The sequence below is a fragment of the Mesocricetus auratus genome, unplaced genomic scaffold, assembly GCF_017639785.1.
Source record: "Mesocricetus auratus isolate SY011 unplaced genomic scaffold, BCM_Maur_2.0 Super-Scaffold_100008, whole genome shotgun sequence".
NCBI classification, from domain to species: Eukaryota; Metazoa; Chordata; class Mammalia; order Rodentia; family Cricetidae; genus Mesocricetus; species Mesocricetus auratus.
The window spans coordinates 36,617,004-36,637,030 of NW_024429192.1; the positions used below are offsets into that span (position 1 = coordinate 36,617,004).

General features: G+C 40.0%; 1 protein-coding gene across 25 annotated transcripts in view; it reads right to left on the reverse strand.

Annotated features, from left to right (window-relative positions):
- Window positions 1–12,188, reverse strand: part of LOC101831061 (ABI family member 3 binding protein) — a 210,688-nt gene extending 198,500 nt beyond the window's left edge. For 16 of the 25 annotated variants that reach the window (XM_040750665.1, XM_040750660.1, XM_040750675.1 and 13 more), the window contains exon 1: window positions 12,021–12,187. In XM_040750665.1, the coding sequence (XP_040606599.1) occupies window positions 12,021–12,099 (79 nt within the window). In that variant the 5' untranslated portion in view covers window positions 12,100–12,187. Of the gene's footprint in view, window positions 1–12,020 lie in introns of all 25 variants that reach the window. The other 9 variants (XM_040750671.1, XM_040750670.1, XM_040750669.1 and 6 more) reach the window with 4 other exon arrangements.
- Window positions 12,189–20,027: the final 7,839 nt, after the last annotated feature.

The following is a 20,027-nucleotide window of genomic DNA, read 5'->3' on the forward strand; positions in this document are numbered from 1 at the left end:
AGTACTAGTATCAATATTTAAATTTAACTCGCTATTCTCAAAAAAGGGGGAGGTTGTTTTGTTTTGTTTTGAATCACTCTTATCGCCAGGTGGTGGTGGTGCACACCTTTAATCCCAACACTTGGGAGGTAGAGGCAGGTGGATGTCTGTGAGTTCGAGACCAGCCTGGTCTACAAAGCTACACAGAGAAACACTGTCTCGAAAAAATCAGAAAGAAAAAAAAGCAATCTTATGAGTGAAAGACTACAGGAAAAATTCTAAAGCACACTCAATATGTTGGTCAAAAATTCAATGTTTGTTGGACTTCCAGATATTTATTTTTATCGCAAGGAAAACCAGAATAGTCTAGCATAGGATTGACATGTGCAATTGCACACTCATCTGGATCCACAAAACTAATTCACATAGTCATCTCTTCATAGCCACAGGGGATTGGTACTAGGACCTGTCACAGATATCAGAATTCATGGATACACAAATCCCAATATAAAAGGGTGTAGCATTTATATGTAATCTATTCATATCTTTCTGTAAACTTTACAAATCCTTTTATTATTTATAATACCTAATGCCATGCAAATGTTGTTATATTGTGATTATGCTGCTTGGTCTTGAGAATTGTGCCAATAAAAAAGCTACAGCTATTCAGAAAAAAGTAGTTTGTCTTTTAAATACACCAGATTTACTATTAGTTGATAGTTTAAAAGTAAACCATGAAAGAATGAGTATATAGTTTTTCTTAAAAAAATATTTGTTCTTTTATGGGCTAATTGGAAAAAAAGTGGTGCAAATATAAAATGTCGCCGGGAGGTGGTGGCGCACGCCTTTAATCCCAGCACTCGGGAGGCAGAGGCAGGAGAATCTCTGTGAGTTCGAGGCTAGGCTGGACCGACAGCCTCCAAAACAATACAGAGAAACCCTGTCTCGTAAAACCAAAAAATATATGTATATATAAAATGTGTAGCACAGGCACAAACGTTTGAACACTTAGGCCCCATCTGATGACACTACCAGAAGAGGCTGTGCAGCCTTTGGAAAGCAGGCTCTGAATGAAGGAAGTGATTCACTAGAGGGCTGTGTCCTTTGCCATTTCAGGCCCAAGCTCTCTGCTGCCTGGTCCATGAAGATTCATAAAGACCTAGCCACACTCCCATGCTTTCTCCTTGACAATAGACTGTACCCTCTGGGACCAGAAACCAATATAAGCTCTTCTTAAGTTGCTTCCATCAGGTATCTTTGTTTCAACAAGAAAAGTAACTTATACAAAGCTTAAAGCCAATGAACTCTACAAAGTTACTATGGCAGACATGATGGGCAGTCCTCAAGAGACAAACGTTAGAAGTTTCAAAGGCAGGAAAGAAAGAAGGAAGGGTACTGTAATCAAAGAGGAAAATTTGGAGAGTACCTGTTGAGTGTTGGCCAAGAAAACTGTGAGCCAAAGAGATGGGGATCAAAGAGGGGAGCTGGTATGTTGAAATGCAACACAATGATCACAACTGTGGTCTGGCTGCCAAACCAAGGATCACATTTCCTGGGGACACTCTACATAGAAACACCATTTTGTGAAAATGTGGGTTGCAAGTCAAAAAAAGAGAAACATGGCATTTGAACTTCAGGTTTTTGAACTTCAGATATTTGAACTCACAGAGCAACTAGAAAACATAACAGTTCTCTGCAAGTTTTTCAAAATATTAAACTGCAATAACTACAGTAGAACAAATAGAAAACCCTCAAAAATTGTAAAAACTTTACAAATTGACACTATAATGCCTAGCTTTTGTCATTATATCCTGTTCTTTATTCACAGGGCATCATGTCTTATGCTAGATTCACTATCACTTAAGAATTAACTATGAAATAAAGATACAGTTACAGTTTATGATGTTTGATAGGGACAGAGCTTACTAAATGAATGTATGCTAATATAAGGATATTACCAAATGAATGTATATATGGTTTTTTTGCAAGCTCGTTGATGCTAAGATGAATGAGCAAGAAACAGTATTTTCAACCTATTGGTGCTCTTAGCATGACACAGAAACAGCCTTCCTCCCGAACAAGACAGAGTGCACAGTGTCTCCCTAAGGGATGGCTTTTGGTGCATTTCACACAGATGGAAAGTCAGCTGTGAGGAGAGAACACAGGCTGAAGTGGGAGCCTGGGAAAGGCTCTGAGGACTTTTGTAGTGAGAGACAACAGGGTGAGGAGGAGGGGAGGGAAAAGGAAGGAGCAAGGCAGGAGATGGAGGTATGGTTTGGGGGCAAGAAATAGGAACAAAAAAATGGGCAGAAAAAAAATTCCATGAGGTAACTCATCAGGCTCTGATCAAGCCAACCAAGTACCTTTCCCAGGGGAAATCCAGGCCATATACTAGCTTATATTCCATAAATATGCACAAGGAAACAGCAAAACATATCAAGGACCATTGTAAAGAGAAGCCTTCCCACCAGCCTGTTTCCAGAGCCGCATCAGTCCCAAATAAACACACAGGAGGCTATATTAATTATGAAGCTGTTGGCCTTGCTTGTTTCTTACTGGCTAGCTCTGACTTAAGTATTTATCCCATAATTGTTAATCTAAGTATTTCTCTTACCGGAGAACTTTCCGGACTTCTTATCCCTATGGCAGTTACATCTTCACTCCTGTGTTTCTCCTACCCAGAATCCTCCTGGACTCCTCGTCCCACCTATCTTGCTTCCCTATTGGCCAACAGTGCTTTATTGACATATACACAGGACTCCCCCCATCAAACCATGAATGAGGGAAACCACAGGAAGCTCATGGCTAAAGCTATCTATGTTCAAAGCCGCTGCAGAGCCTTGGCTCCACTCCCCAGGTCTTGTTTCTGGGGCTGCGATACCATAGGCCCAATGATTCTTTTCTCTCAACTTCTATTCAAGAAGTATCTAAGCCATGGACTTTGGTGTTGCCCTCCCTCTGCCAAGGTGGGAATGGGGTTTTCTAAAAGGTACCTGGTTTCAAGGCTCTTACCTACTTTGAATGTAAGTACGCAGCTGGGGATATTTTGAGAGGTTCTAGAAACTTGAGAAGGTGGGAACTAAGTGAAGGTTGTAGTTACTGAGTGTAGATTCAGGGTGAGATGGGAGGGGCATCTTCTTCTGGTTCTTTCCTGTACCCCTCTCTCTGCTTCTTCTTGGAAACTAGATGAAGAACTGACATCATATACATACTCCTACCACCATGATATTCCACCCAAGCACATGCAACAAAGCAACCACGGGATAAACCCTCTAAAACCATCTTGTTTTCTTAAGGATTTTGGTCACAGCTGTAAAAAAAATAACTAATACACAGAATTTAGGAATGTAACTAGCAAACCCCTATGTGGTGGGGTTTACCCATCTTTTATCTCAGCCAGCCCACAGGAGGCTGAGGCAGGAAGAGCTCCATGAGTGGTCTAAGCAATGAGTTCCAGACCATCCAAGGCTACACAGTAAGTCCCTGTCTCAAAGGAGAAAAAAGAAATGTAACCATCAGGGGCCAAGATGATAAGTCAGTTGGTAACATGCTTGCTACATAAAGCATGAGGACCTGAGTTCAAATTCCCAGAAGCCATGTAAAGGCCTGGCATAATAGCACTCACCTGTAATACCAGTGTAGCAAAGAAGAAATAGATGGATCCCAGAACTCACTGCTCAACCAGGCTTGCTAATTAGTGAGATCCAGGTTTCATGAGAGATACTGTCTCAAACAAATACAGTAAAAAGCATGTGGGAAGACCCCTGATGCCAGATTCTATCACCATCTCCCCAAACACCCACACACATATATACAAATCAACTATCAAAACTTTCATTAAAGTCATCCTAATATTATTTATTTGCAAAATCAAAATAATATTTTTATGCTCTCTTTTCAGAGGGTGGGAACCATTTTACTTTCAAAGAGGATTTATTAACTTGCAAAGGCTACTTACTTCTGTTATTTACCCACTAACCTATATTGTTATTTTTCAACATTTACCCTCCCAATTTATAATGGACTACAGATTAGAGTAGCATGCACAGTATTGTAAGTCCAGTGAAAACATGAGTGTTTAGGGAAGAATTTAGGGACAGCACAGTCACCAGCATGGCCTGGAGGGATGAAGCTGGAAAGAAATGCGAGGCCATCTGATGCTGTCTCCTGAACCATCTGGCTAGGAATGGCTTGACTCCATCCAGGAAACTGGAAGGAGACCCGTCCTACACCACTGACAGCCTATTTGGAACAGGACTAAATTCCAGAGTTTCTGCCAGCAAGACTTTGGCAGCCACTCCAAACCCCTCCTTAAAGGGCAGGACCCACAGCTCTCAGAGAAGGGAGGCCTGTTAGGTCCTGCCCAGCCCTGCATGCTGTGTGTACAGTGGACACTCAGCAGGAGTCTGGAACACCACGAAAATCTCTTATCAGCTAATGAAATGAGAAAAATCAAAGGATGCTATTTAAGGAGAAAGAACATTTGAAACCACCTTGTCAGCTCTTTGAAAGCAAGCCCCACCCCCACCCCAGGTCTGAGGTCCTACCAGGATCCCTTCCCCTGTTTCAGGGGAGACCCACCATTGTTCTTGGGACACAGACACATGTGATGTGTTAGATCATAAAGCATTTTACATGGTAGAAAAATCATCCGTAATGGAAAGGAGAAAGACAAGTTAACTTGTGTAACCTGACTAACAGGGGAGGCACACCACACACTCACTTCATACCATATTTTGTATCGACTGGACCCATGGCTTTGTTTTTCTTAACTTGCTGCAAGAAGTCACTTTCGTCTATATGTCAGAGAAAGGAATGGATTAACCCTGGAAATGTCAATTATTTAATGAGAATAAAAAGTTAAGAAACACAAACACCTGTCACCCCAGCTGGGGTGGGGACAGAAGGATGACTGAGGTCTTCTTGCCAAAACTGTAATTCCAGGTCCGATGAGAGACCTGTCTCAAGGGACTAAAGGGAAGGGTTCTGGAGCAGAACACCCAACACCTTCCCCTGGAGTCTGCATGCCCCTACACACATGTGTATATACCATGTACATAATCCAATCACATATACACACATTTGAGCACACATGAACTTCCACAAACCAACAGCTTCCTATAAAAGTATGTAAGTTTAATATCAAGGTTTTAAAAGATGTGTTTACTAATTTAATTGTGTGTGTGTGTGTATGTGTATTCACACACCTGAGTGAATTTATATCCCACATGTGTACAGGAGCCTGTCGAGGCCAAAGGAGGGTGTCAGATCTCATAGAGGGAGAGTTCCCGGGAGTTGAGAACTCCATGTAGGTGCTGGGAGAAAGCAGAAGCATTCTGCAAGACCAGAAAGCGCTAACTGGGGGCATCTCTGCTGCTACCACAGAGGGTTTTTAAAGAGACCCAGTGTCACACTCCTTGAGACAGGAAATGACTACTCATAGTTTTAATCCTAATAGGATTTGTAAAGTATTAACTAGGTGGCAGGAGAAAATTTACATTCAGTCGGGAAGAACATGCTCACAGCTTCGCTGCCCGGGCTCCTGACATTGCTGACAGTAATCACTCCAGCTCAAGAAACACAAAGGGCGAGAAAAGCCGCACAGCGTGTTAGCATTAGCCGTCCACAAACCTCCTAGCATTAATCACCACGCTTTCTTGATATGAAATGCTCCATTTTCTTTATGCAATCTAGATTTTGCTTTGTATGCCGGGAGCATGTTTTATTAACATTAAAATGGTTCTGAACAAAGGTCCTTTAATTTATCCAAGATCTCTTAATGATATCCAGTAATAAAGTCCATAGTCCTCTGCTAGACACAAATTTAACTTAATCTTACGGTAATTCCTACACTTACTTTCAAAGCCACACCACAAACATCTTAGAAACCTGTTATGGGGACTGTTTAGCAAGTTTGTAAGTGTGGACTGCATAATATTTGTTCATCTTTTAGGAAGAAATTCACAGTTTCTTATGTTCTCCCCTTTGAGAAACATAGCATCCACCAAAAAAAAAAAAAAAGGCTTTTCATATAGGAAAATGTGCTTCGTGAATCTCCCCACATAGAAATCCAGGCATCAACTGGACCCTTTCAAATGGAAAATAAGGTACACCTTGGGCACTTTGACATTTCTAAGATACTCTGTCAGTTCTCAAAGATTGTTCAGAATTAACTCCAGCCCTATAGGGACACTAACTGGCACCTGACCTGTGAAGCATCTGTCACTAATGGCTGAATTCTGTGAGAAGCTGATGGAGTGTTAATGCTCAACCCAGTGCGTCCCCTGGAGTCAGGTTTCCTGTGTTCACGGTACCACTGTATGACGTCAGGACACGAAACAGCCTTTTGAGTATTTACCGTGGGTTGCTTTTAAGTGAACTTGAGGAATGTAACTACTTCTAACCTCTCAGCTGCTTCTAATCAAAAGCACAGAGTAAAAGTGTCAGATGATTACTTCTATAATTATGCTAAGTAAGGTTGTGATTTACGTCCTGACTTCAGACTGTTCTAGACTTGTGGCCACAGAAGAAAGCCCATTACAGCCAAGGGCTGAGGTGACTTCTGTTCAAAAGCCAGTGAGACCCTCACACCAGTGCCCCTCCATGGGCTGAGTCTTTTCAACCATATGATTTTAGGAGTAGATCCCTCTCAGCCAAGTTTTCAGGTAAAATCCAGTTCTAGAACCTTCATCACAGCCTCATGTAAGACCCTGAACGAGAATTCTCGTCAAGCCAGAAACTTTGCAACAATAAATGCATTTTTTGAGCTGCCTATTTCATGGGAATATTTACACAGAAGCAGATGATATACTACTGAGGGTAATAAAATTTTCATAGGTGAGAAGAGAGTTTATATAAACATAGCAATAATCATCATACAAGTAACATAAATTTAGTTATATGCTTAATGTTATTTCAATAAAAGTCTGTGTACTTAAACCACTCTTTTTCCATCTTATACTTAGCACTTCCCTTTGATAGCTGAGGCTTACTTTACTATGTTTGTTAAAAAACAAGTTTTATTTTTATTTTGCTATTCCAGTAATCTCTTGGGTTATCTTACTTTTAATTTTACATGCATTTTCAGGTCACTCTTAACAAGTTCACCTCTTTCTTTTGCACCTACCTTTATTACTGCCAATCAGAGAGCTAACAAAAAGAATTCTTTTTGAGTCTGGTGACACACACAGAACCACCGGGTAGGTCATGTGGCCTCAGTGGCTCTCCCTTCACTAGACACCCCGCCTTTGTCTTGGAGCAGTGGTTTCTCAGCTTGTGGATCACAGGGGTGGAGTATCAGGTACCCTTCATATCAGATATTTAATTATGACTCATAGTAGTAGCAAAACTGCAATTATGAAGTAACAATGAAAATAATTTTATGGCTGAGGGAGGGGGGATCACCACAGCATAAGAATCTGTATTAAAGAGTTACAGCATTAGGAAAGTTGGGAAACACTGGCTTAGACTGCCTTTTGCCAGGCACTAACCTATAGAAATATTTAGTCTTTTTTGCTATGGTATTGGTGAACTGTATTATCAAACATACCCTTGTGACCCATTAACTTGAAGAAAAACAGAGAGCTAAAATTCCTTAATATTTTGTATCTCATAGCCCCATAGAGCAGTCTATTGAATGTGTAACTAATGAATGTGTACCCCACATCATCAAATTTTAATTTAAAACAGTGGTACTTAGCCTCAACTGAACTACATTTATCTGCTACTTCCTACTGTACAAACAGTTTGTCTCACTCATTACTTCGATGTTCACTAATTAGTACTTGAATAAACAAACCCATCAAGAAATTAGAACTAGAACTATAGAAAACCACTAAAATAAATTTCCTGTAATTTTACAACCTTTTTCAGTTGAATCATTTCTTCCTATGTACTCTTTAATACTGTCCCAGAAATACACAAATACATTATTCTAATTAAATCAGCCCTTAGCCAGTGGTGGCGCACACCTTTAATCCCAGCACTCTGGAAGCAGAGGCAGGCGGATCTCTGCAGTAGACCAGCCTGGTCTACATAGTGAGTTCTAGGACCACTAGAGCTACACAGAGAGACTTCTATCTGGAAAAACAAAAAATAAAAATAAAACAAAACCAGACCTCTATTCAGTGAGTGTTAACTCTCTCGTTTTCTTATTTCCTCACAAATGTCACCTGCCCTTTGGAGAGACGGATCAAGCTTTTTGAGTGAGACGTTCATTTATTCAGAAGGGCTGTGTGGAAAGGAAGAGCCAGCTCCAAGGCTGGCAAGTCACAAGAGACTATGAACGAAGGTACCCTCACCTCTCAGCCAAAATCTTGCCCCCAAATGCTCTTGTCTCTCAGCTCCATCCTTGGTCTCTCTCAGAATGCTTGAGTCCTCTGGTCTGAATGACCCCTTCCTGCTATCTTCAAAGCTCAGGGGCCTCGTGCAAAAGGAGGACCATCTCACTGCACTGGAATTACCTCTTCTGTCCAATCAACCCCACTGACCAGCCAGCTACCTGAAGACAAGTGCATGCTTTATCTCCCCAGTCTCCATGCTCTGCGCATGACACATAGCTTTTTACTAGAACAAATTAGTGTATCTTTATAGGGATCAGGGAGTTGATACAATGCTGAAGTTAAGGCTGTGGACTTCTACATCTCTGGATAAATGACTTGGAGCAAATTACTTAAACACCTGGAGGAATAATCTGATCACTCTATAAGATGAGAGTAATAACATACCCACTTCATACAAGGGTTTAGATTTCCTGCACCAAAAATATGTAACTCTGAATTACCACATTACTGACTTTAAAAAGAGAATAATAGGTAACAGCTAATACTTCTCATGGTTATTGTGATTCATCCGTCCACATTTTCAAGAAGATGATTTTATTTTTAATTAGGAGAGACAGAGAATCTATTCACGGATATGAGTATGTGTGTTGGTACCCATGGGGGCCAAAAGAAGGCTGTGGATCCTCTAGAGCTGGGGCTATAGGCTTTTATATAGCAGTTGTGAACCGCTCCCCATGAATGCCGGGAACTGAACTCAGGTCCTCTGCAAAAGCGGGACATATTCTCAACTGCTGAGTCTCCGTTCCAGCCATCTGTGCACATCTATCTTGTTAAGAATTTCTACTCTTTTGAGTAAGAACTCGAGGCAAGGAGCCCATTGCTCGCTACTCTGCCATGCGCTCACAACTCCACATCCCATAGTCACGCTACTACATTCCTATTTTGAGTCTGTCCTGTGGACCGAGGATGATCAGGACACAAGGCAGCAGGTGCCATCCCCTGATTGTATCATATGGAACAGTACTTGGCGATCATATCATCTCTGCATCAAGAACGTGCATTTGATTCTTACAGTTTGGATACGAGATCCAAATAAATTGCCAAAGCGTCTAGTCTTTAATTTAATGAAGACAAGGAAAGACACATTGTTAATATTCTTTAAGCTTAAACCTTTAAAAACAAAAAATTTCTAACAGCTTATTTTTAGAATAGATATGTAAACAGTCATATGACATATAACAAGTGAGTTGTTATAAATAACCAAACAAACATGTATGTCTTCATTCTTCTATCTTATGAGAAAGAGTATGATTCAAGGGACAGGTAGCATTCCCATGTACTCTGGAAGCAAGATGAATGTTTGGAAAAGTTACTAAATCTCCCCTGTTGCGGGTGTCTTTATTTATATAAATAGTTAAGACAGGCCAGTATTTTCCATATATTGTACTATGATAAAGTTTTTAATCAGTCTTCAATAAAATGAGAAAAACATGGACAACAAACCAACTAATTTATCAAGTCATTTTTTAATGTGAAAATGGCTTGCTTTGCTGAACAGCAAGGGTTTCCCCCTGCTTTGAGCATCCTCCCAAAGCAAAGTTGAATATGACCCCTATTACTATAACCCTACTAGTAAAACCTGCACACATTTTTACTGGCCTGTAAAAGCAAAAATCTGGAGTGGACTATGGTTGGTGGTCATGAGTGTCTATCTCTTAACTTCCATGTTCTTCTTAAGTCACAGGTGACATTAAACTCTAAAGCAGTAAGCAATAACCTATCATAGCACCTTTTCACACGTGGCTGTCACAGACCGCCTCTGGAAAGATACCATAGCTGTTTGACTGAAAGGGGACTATCATTTAAATGGGTTTGGGAAACAATGGATTAAAGGATGAAAGTTTTTATTTTCTTGAGGAAATTTTAGATCATCTAGGATGGTAACATCAATTGTGGGGACCCCTCCCCAAAATGAGCAAGAATGAGAAGCTCCGGAAGTTATTCAAGGGAAGCACCTGCCTCCCACCCCTCAACCATCATAGGACACCCTGAAATCTGAAACGTGTTAACAAAGGTGACTGACCGACTTAAAGACATTCCCTCAAAACCTTTTAAGAAAATAAAAACAACTGGATTTACCATTTATTTAGAATTATAATTGGATGTTTTGTTGATGTTAACCAAAACTACAGATTGTTAAAACATTACAAAAGAAACCTGAATGCAAACACATTGATGAGCAATAAACTTGACAAAAGTTCTGTACTAATTATTGACAAATATATATTTTTCTTTATCATTACAAACAAAGGCCACTTTTACCAAGAAGTCTCTATCTAGTGCCGTGACAGGAAAACTAAGGCACTTGGAAGTAACATAAGTCTGTAGTGACCAAATTTGTTTATCATCCCTATATAGTAAATACAGTTTTAAAAAACCAAACAAACAAAACAAAAAACCTGTAAATTTTAAAAACCAAAAAAATAAAATAAAATAAACAAAAAGCAAAACCCACAGGCTCCTCTCAAATGGCAATAGTATTAAAAGTTACATCAATGCAAACAATAAATTATGGATAAAGTCACAGCTTATAATGATCAAGGAACAAAACTCATGGTAGAAGAAAAACCTAGTGGTGCTGGATTTCTCTTTCCCTGCATAAACATTTGATCAGAATAAAGGTCTCCTCTGCCATTTACTGCGGTTCCCAGCCTCTTGTGAGACACTAACTAGCCAAATGCTTCAGCCTTCACATTCTGGATTCAAGTTCCACTTTACGGACCAAAAGAAAGGACACTTAACCTTTGAGACAAAGATGATCCTAGGCTGAACTCCAGAGAGGACAGACATGTCCTTCCGACGCTCTGACCCTCAGCTTGTCTTTTGGACTCGGTTGTGCCCGTATGTCACCTCTAATACTTTCCCTCATAACAGTACGGTAAATTCCAGCCTGTGTTTCATAATCTTGCTGACTACAGCAGCCTGCAGCCATAAAAAGTCTCCACAGACCTGGAGTGTCTCTGTGAAGAAGCAAACGTGCACTCAACATTTATTTTCACAGACGGGACGAGGCGAGAGACTCCTGATGTAGTGTGATTTGGTTCCAAGGATTGCTTCTAAGGATCTAAATTTAGAAAATTTACTTCTCTTTTGATGACTTTTGTAAACAAAATACCAACATTAAAATAACCAATTTAGGCGGGATAAGGGGGGGTGTCCTGTCCAGCAAATCAAACCCTCTTCCAAACTCCACAGGAGTGCCCTCAAGGGCCACTTAGCTCAGGACTGTATTCGGGTCTGACCTGGCTATGCTCCCTCAGACCCTACACCACAGGTATGCTTGAGATTTATGCAAAAGATCCCAGCTTTCAAACCAAACTGCTCCCAAAGCTTAAGCTGCTACCCATTGTCTCTGTGGACAGAGCTGAAAGCACCAAGTAACTCCAACAAATTACAACAGCCGTTTATATAATCCAATTTGATGTACAAACGCTGCAGTTTGAAACTACACCACTTCAGTTCGTGTGATCACACTCCATTAGAAACTGTTAGGAGGAGCTGCCATCACCAAGTTAGTAACAGGGGTCCAAGAGAAAACAACGCTTCCAGCCGGCACCCCTTCACACATATGGCCCCTGGCTTTCCCCCAGAATCATTCAATTCCCCCAGATTGTAAAGCAGATCATATTTCATATCAACAGTTAAAAACAAGCAACTCTTAATCTTACTTTTAAAACACAAAAGATTCGAGCTACTTGCCTTTTGGCAATTTCTGTGCATTTCCCAGGGCAAGTGCAATACTTCCACAGAGAAGCAGACACCCCAGGCTGGAGAGCATGTTGCATTTGCCTGCTCACACGAGGAGTGATGCTCCTGGGTGCCTTGCAAGCCTGGAACTGCATTTAAGTGGAAGTCCTCCACTGATAGAGGAGGGCGGCTGCACTGAGCTCTGCTGTGGGCTTACTCACAGGGGGTGGAGACAGGATGACATCACACCCTTTCCCACACACTCAAAAAAAAAATAGGCACAACAGCAAAAACATATCATCACATCTCCCTCTGAAACATTGTAACTGTCTGCCTCTTCTCTGTTCCCTCTGATACAAGAATTCAAATTATGACCAATTATGACCAAGCTGTTCAGGAAATAACTACTGCCCAGGCAACTTTAAAACATTTGTTGAACTAGTTTGAAGAAAAAGAAGGCATACTTAAATCCATCAAAGCATTAATATATAAAATGAAATTTCATTAAGAAGAAAATTGCTTGTGATTAACCAGGAAACCAATCCAATGCTTCCCTTTTACGTGGGAGTAAATTCATGAAAATATACTTTGAACTATTCTGCAGGTCTAATGCTATGAGAATCTTCAAAAGAGGGTCCTAAGCTATGCAGTTTTACCCTATGTGTACATTTATACATACATACAAATGCACACACGTGTGTATATGCACATATTCTATAGGTGTGCAATTATTGACAAACAGGCAACACATTACCTAGCCCCACAGTGGGCTAGCCTCAGCAACAACCTTTGGCATGGTGGCTATGCAGGAGTGATATTGATATCAGTCTCCATTTTCACAGTAAGAAAAGCTGAGGTACAGAAAGAAGAGGTGTCCTAGCCAAACAGAGTCTACTGAAGTGTAACTCATACAAACTTTGGAAGGCCCCCTTAATTGATATTGATATCAGTCTCCATTTTCACAGTAAGAAAAGCTGAGGTACAGAAAGAAGAGGTGTCCTAGCCAAACAGAGTCTACTGAAGTGTAACTCACACAGACTTTGGAAGGCCCCCTTAATTGCTTTGAACAAACCTCTTTGCTATGTGGTCAGTCTCTGACCTCCAGAGGCACTTGGACACACAGGTGCACAAACATATCCATGCACAAGTGCACACACACACACACTCATGGACATGCATGCAGTACCAGTTTTATAAACTTGCTTGTAACACTTTGTATTTACTGTAGTGTCTGGCACACAGAAAGCGTATACAACAGCAGCTGCTGAAAACTATTAGGAATGACAACAATAGCAATTTCTTAATAGAGAAGAATCGCAAGGGCTGTGTGTGTGTCTTGTTCTGCTACATTGCATGGCCCTGAACACAAGCATACTGCAGCAACAGCCAGGTACACTCAGTGCTTTGAGCGCATATTCATACCAATCTTGAAAACAGCTTATCTCAGGAGCGGCAGTAACTAAACCAAAATCAGTCAGAGAGAAGTAGAACGGCATCCGTCAAATGAAGTTTGATGGGGTTGCCTTTCCGAAAGAACAAAGGACACCTAGAGGCAGTGCCATCTTCCAAACAAAGTGAGAGGAGGCACAGGTTGAGGTCATTTGTTGCTGGCAGCCTGAGTCCTCACCATAGGAATGTTCTGGCACCAGCTTTGGAAGGGGCTGGGGTATTTAAGATGTTTCTCATCTCTGATTTTCTGCTTGAACAGGCAGTTCCCTCAAACCTGAGAGTCACACTCACCCAGCTGTCCCTGTGGTCTCTGTGGTCCACAGCCCATAACCACCAGGCTATGTCAGTGAGGCCAGTGTTGCAGGAAACAACAGATTCCTAAGGAAACAAACCTATCAGAGATATTGTAAAGAAGGCTCATTCTTCAAAACAGTGTGAGGCTGGTGTGGGACATAAGCAATGGAATTCAGGGATCAATCACAATTTGGCCAGCAGATGAAGCCCAGGCCACATTAGAAGTCACTGTTTGAAGTTTGGAACCAAATGAACACCGATTAAATGGAGGCCAGCTTCAAATGGTTTGTCAGGAAAAGAAGATTGCACTACTCTAGCCAGTAGAACAAATAAGCATTCAACAGACACACTGACAGTATGAGAGCTCAGGCCAGGGAGAGGGTGTAGCTTGCAGAAAGAGACCTCACACACAGGACATGTCAGCTTCCAGGGACTAGAAAATTTTCTGTCTTCAAAGTCCCAACACAAACAGTATGAACACATCCTTTCTCACATGAGTAAGCCTTGCGACTTTGGTCACATAATCTAGGAAGGTTTTAGGCTATTCAATAAGGAAAAACTGAGCCTCACCTTGGGCACAGTGGAGATGACTTTGGAATTATTTATGTGACTCCATTAGGTTTCCTCATCTACACTCTTTGGATGGCTTTTTAAGACATGGTATCTTACTTGAAACTAGAAATGCCAAATTCCAAGCACTTGTAGAACAATAGACTACTAAAGTCAGTGTCACTAATATTAGAAAAAAAATTATACCCAAAGGACCTTTAGGAAGAACTTGAAAAAAGCATACAAAACTTCATAATTACTATCATTTTTATGAAAATATAGGTCACCCCTTTCTTTTTTTTCCAAAGGAAAAAACACAAATATTCTTATTTTAAAATACTGTGAATATAGATCAGTCAAATCTTAACCAACATCAACGATGTGAAAATAAACAGTGTAAGATTGTATGAGCAAAGGCACCAATTCCCATTGTTTTAGGCTACATCCTCAAAAAAGCTCTCTGCAATAGCTTTGGAAGATGGAACTATGTTATTATAAATGTAACTCTGTTATAAATGTGACCTCTGCTTAGAGCAAACAGAACACATGGTCTTCTCCCATCATAAAAGATTCCCATGGTCGTCTCCCATCTTAATATTCCTGTTCTGTAATATTACCCACGTCATTTGCGGGTGTCACCTATACTTATTTGTGTTGCTCTGAGAGACTGGGGATCTAGGCTCTGAATAAATCATTATCAAGTACTTCATTATAAGGCCTACATTGAAGTCCACTGTAAGAATTAGCTGTGACCCTCACAGTGTGCACTGTGTTGCTAGATGTTCCTATTATACCATAAATGTTCTCTTTATTGTAACACTACAGAAAATCTGACTGCTTTTCCTTCTAAAAGTGTTCTAACTGGTTATTTTAGCAACTGTGTTTCAGATTCCTAGAAAATGAATGCCAAATTTACCCCCCTCTTCAGCCCTCGGTGAGTGTATAGGTCTATGATGTGCATTTTTTAACCATCATTCCTGCCTCTATTTTTCACCCACACCCTCATTTCTTGTTTATTTTATTCAGAGTCTTAATTTATGTGACTTTTAAAGTTGTTTTAATTTCTTCTGGAACAAGGTAAAGTACAGCCAACTACCCCCATGCACAGGAAAATGTTACACACATGTGAAGTCAAACCCTGGGGACCTGTTCTGTCTCCCCTTTCTACAAACAGTAGATGCTAATAGAGTTTGTTACAATAGTCATGTCACTGTGACATGCACATGTTCTCTTGGGAAATGGGAATGAAATGAATGAGTCTAGAGGATTGTGTAAAACACATTTAAATAGGTGTCATGTTTTTCAGTCAATCCATGTCAGTCTTTTAATTGCTCAATATTAATTCCTGGACTTCAAGTGAAACTTATATAAATCTTTCAAATCTTGGAAGCAAACTCTTTGCAGCAATTTAACCTATTAGCCCACTATTTTTAGTCTCCAGTATGTTAGAAACCGTGGTAGGGAATTCTTAAAAGCTTATATACATTTGCAATTAATAACATCTGAAGGTATGCTGTGGTTTTCAGGGATGTTAATAAAAATACTTCTAATGTGACTCATTCTAAATGGGAAACCCAGAATTGTGCCTTTCAGCCCAAGTCTCATGTCTATAATTACGGTGTTGAACAAGACTCATGATCCAACTGGACAAGAATCCCACTCCAGTGAGGGCACACTTGGTGGGAGCATGAAACTCTCATATGCTTTACAGAGCACAGGGAAATACTTAAACGTCTGAGTTATATTTACATGTCTTTCCTCCCTCTGTCCCATCTTGACCTCTAGCGTCAGGCTTCATTACCTGGAGGTAATTAACAACTTTTATAAAAGAATGAAAAGTATTCTTGCTTTGGACTGGGAAGCCCAAACAGCTGTTAAATGTTTCATCTCTAGGTTGTGAAGTTGGCCTCTGACCTAGCTTGGTTTCTACAGACACAACGGAATACCACACAGTAGATAATCTGTAAACAACAGACATTTTTCCTACGGATCCAGTGTTGATGACCGAAACCATCGGTGTTTACGTGTGGCAAGGCTCTTTGAACCGAATCCTAGCATAGTGAATGATATCATGAGGTGAGAGAGCATATGAGAGAAAGGAATAAATTCATGCTTATAATACTTCTGTTATCTTATTATTTCACTCTCTGAACATGACAATAATCCATTCTGATGGCAGGTCTATGCCACATAATCAGTCTCTTATTAGGTTCAGTCCTCAACAATTTCTCATTGGGGACTAAGTTTCCAACATGTCAACTTTTAGGTACATATTCAAGTAATAGATTCTCCTTTGTATCCAAATTCTATTTTCTTTAAGGTGTGAAGTACCTACCTAATTTTACATAAGTAAAAAGATTATGTCCTGTTCATAACAGCATTATTTGTAATAGCCAGAACATGGAAGCAACTTAGATGCCCCTCAATTGAAGATGGATAAAAAAAAATGTGGTACATTTACACAATGGAGTACTACTCAGCAGAAAAAAACAATGGAATCTTGAAATGTACAAGAAAATGTTCAGAACTAGAAGAAACCATCCTGAGTGAGGTAACCCAGTCACAAAAAGACCAACATGGTATGTACTTGATCATATATGGATATTAGACATGGAGCAAAGGAGTACCAGCCTACAATCCACACCACCAGAGAAGCCAGGAAACAAGAAAGACCCTAAGAGACCCAAGCTTGTTTCTAATTTAAATTTAAAAAAGAGAAAAAGATTATGTCCTATTACTTTAAAGGATGTAAAATGGATTGAATCAAAAGTTCAGTGAGAAATAAAGGCTAACACCAGAGAACGGAATCTGAACAGGTAGATGCATCAAAGCCGGATCCTGAGAGTCAGCATAGGGATGTGAGGCCTAGGGAATGCAGGAAGAAGTGGACAGCAGTCAGATGGCAAGCCTGGAGACCCAGCCTGGGCAGGAGTGTCTCCTACTCAAGCTGCCTTACACAGTTACCTGTGAGGTGTAGGAGGTCCTGACCCACTTTAAGGATAAGATGGGGTTAGTCATGACTGTGGCCTCACAAATTCCAACGCCCAATTCTTCTGAATGACTTTTCTGTGAAAACTTCCTAACTCTGATGCACCTTTCTTAGGTGGAACAAACAAGATTGCAAACAGGGTTCTAGCAATGGGAGGATTTTAACATAACTGTGAAGATAGGCACTGATGGCCTATAGTAAAAAGTACATTGAAATAAAAGAAAAATGGGGCCATATTTCAAAGGAAGACACACTTTGAATCCGACTGAAATATACATCCCATCACCAAGAAGAAAAGCGCTATGAATAGTCTAAACTAAAAAAACAGATTATTCCTAGAAAGTGAGTGTTAATTATTAAAGGATTTAAAGTAATTAACAGCAACAAGGAGAGAAAAGGTGTGAATTTTTAATTAGTGGTATTCCATATTTTTAATTTATGAGACTTTATTTTCTACTCCTTTTCCTGGCTAAAAATAATTGTATGGGGGGAGGTGGGAGGTGGAGTGTAACTGACAGAGCATGCTTAGCAGGCTCTGAGGTCTGGGCTCAAGTTTTAAAATACAATTTGAAGTTAATGAAAAGAATTGTGATATCTAAGGTAAATGTTACATTGCAAAGTCAAGAGTCACACTGTGTCAGAATTATCTGATGGTGACAGTGACTATTTGAATAGCAGCTGCTATTCATACAGTCTCTCAACAAGATACCAAAGTCAGGTGGCACTATCTCACCCAATCCACAAATCACCTTTACTTTATCAGAGGAGACTAGAGCTAGGTAAATACATACCATATTTCTCAAGGTCTGTAAAGGGAAGCCTTCCTGCCAGCCTGGTTCCAGAGCCGCATCAGTCCCAAATAAACACACAGAAGGCTATATTAATTATGAAGCTGTTGGCCTTGCTTGTTTCTTACTGGATAGCTCTGACTTAAGTATTTATCCCATAATTATTAATCTAAGTATTTCTCTTACTGGAGAAATTTCCGGGATTCCTACCCCATGGCAGTTACATCTTGACTTCCTATGTTTCTCCTACCCAGAGTCCTCCTGGATTCCTAGTCCCACCTATCTTGGTTCCCTATTGGCCAACAGTGCTTTATTGACATATACACAGGACTTCCCCCATCATCTCCTCTTTTCTGCCTAAACAAAAAGAAAGGTCTTAACTTTAACATAGTCAAATTATATATAACATAACAGTTATCAAGTAAGAACACAGTTACAATATTTTGTCTATCAACATTCAGCAAGATTTAAAGAAAATATCATCCATCCTATCCTTGTGAGTCCAAAGTCCTATATGTAGTTTATCTTTTATCATAAGTAAGGAAAACTATAATTATAACTATCTACATTCAACTCCATCAAAAACCACAGAAGGATAATATATAAACACTAGGATTGACAGAGACATCTTCCTACCTGAACAGTCACCCTAAGTTCCTCTGTAATGTCGAGGCATCCATCTTCAGCCCATAGGCCACCCTGTATCCAGAAGATTTCTCAGCAAAGCAGGAAATTTCAAACTGTCCATCTGCATTGGCAGTCTGTCAGTCATTTTTCTGTGTCCTCAGAAAGTCTCGTAGACTCTTTCATGAATCAGGAACCCTAAAGGACCGTTTGAGTTCAGCAATCACTTTCCTGTGGGTCCTGCATGTCCAGTTTATAGAGCAACAGTCAAAGAGTACAGACAAGAGCAGTTTCTTGCCCAAATGGCTAATCTTTCCATGTTGAAAGCAAACTCCATAATGAGTTTCTTCGATGCCCATCTCAGATGTAATTGGTGCTGCCAGGAACAGACATTTCTCATTGTCAAGAATAATCTAAGATATTTTAAATGCCATTTTCTGAAGGTCTTTGAAAGGTTTGAAGACTATCTCAAATATATCTCTGTATATCTAGAAAACCTAACTTACCTAACTATAAGTTCTGACTGTTATAAGAAACTAACTATAGTCTGTATTCAATTATGTTTTAAAAGACCAGTACAAGCACAATATTTAATCAAGAGGAGAAATATACACATCACAAAATTGACCTTGAATTTGTCTCAATAAATGAAAAACCATGCCCATACCATAATTCCCCTTTTTACCATTAAAAAGAGATTGGCTGTGATCATTAGCCAATTATAAACAACCCCATTTAAATGAAAACAAAGATTTATAAACAAGATGGGAATTAGGACGTCGCTCATTCCAAACTGCTTCATGCTGGAAGGGGGCACTGTTCATACCATGGGGATCATGACAGAAACTCAGAAACCTATGTAAGTCCTTATTTTCGTGGTCTGTAAAGCTCCATCATCTTAGCTGTCTCAATTGTTGGACCACCTGGCCCACTGCTTCCAGGGGTCTTGGTTCATCAAACCACAGAAGCCTGGAAGGAATCCTCAGATTTTCATTTTCTGTATAAACATAAACAAAAACTCCTTTCCCAAGTAACATATCCTTATACTTAAATTTTGAAGTCAAGGCATTTTCAAAAGATAAGTTGAATTAATTCAGCAGCATTTATAATCAAGTGTACTTTAGCAGTTGTTCCTTCCTGAGCAATCAAAAAACTGAAAAACATAGTAGCATACAGTATCCAGACTCTCTGTGTATTTTCCATCTTTACGTGGCATATTTATTTATCTATTATTATTCTATTTCTTTTACTCTGATTTATTTTTCTCTGAGACAGGGTTTCTCTTTGGAAATCTGCCTGCCTCTGCCTCTGCCTCTGCAGCAATTC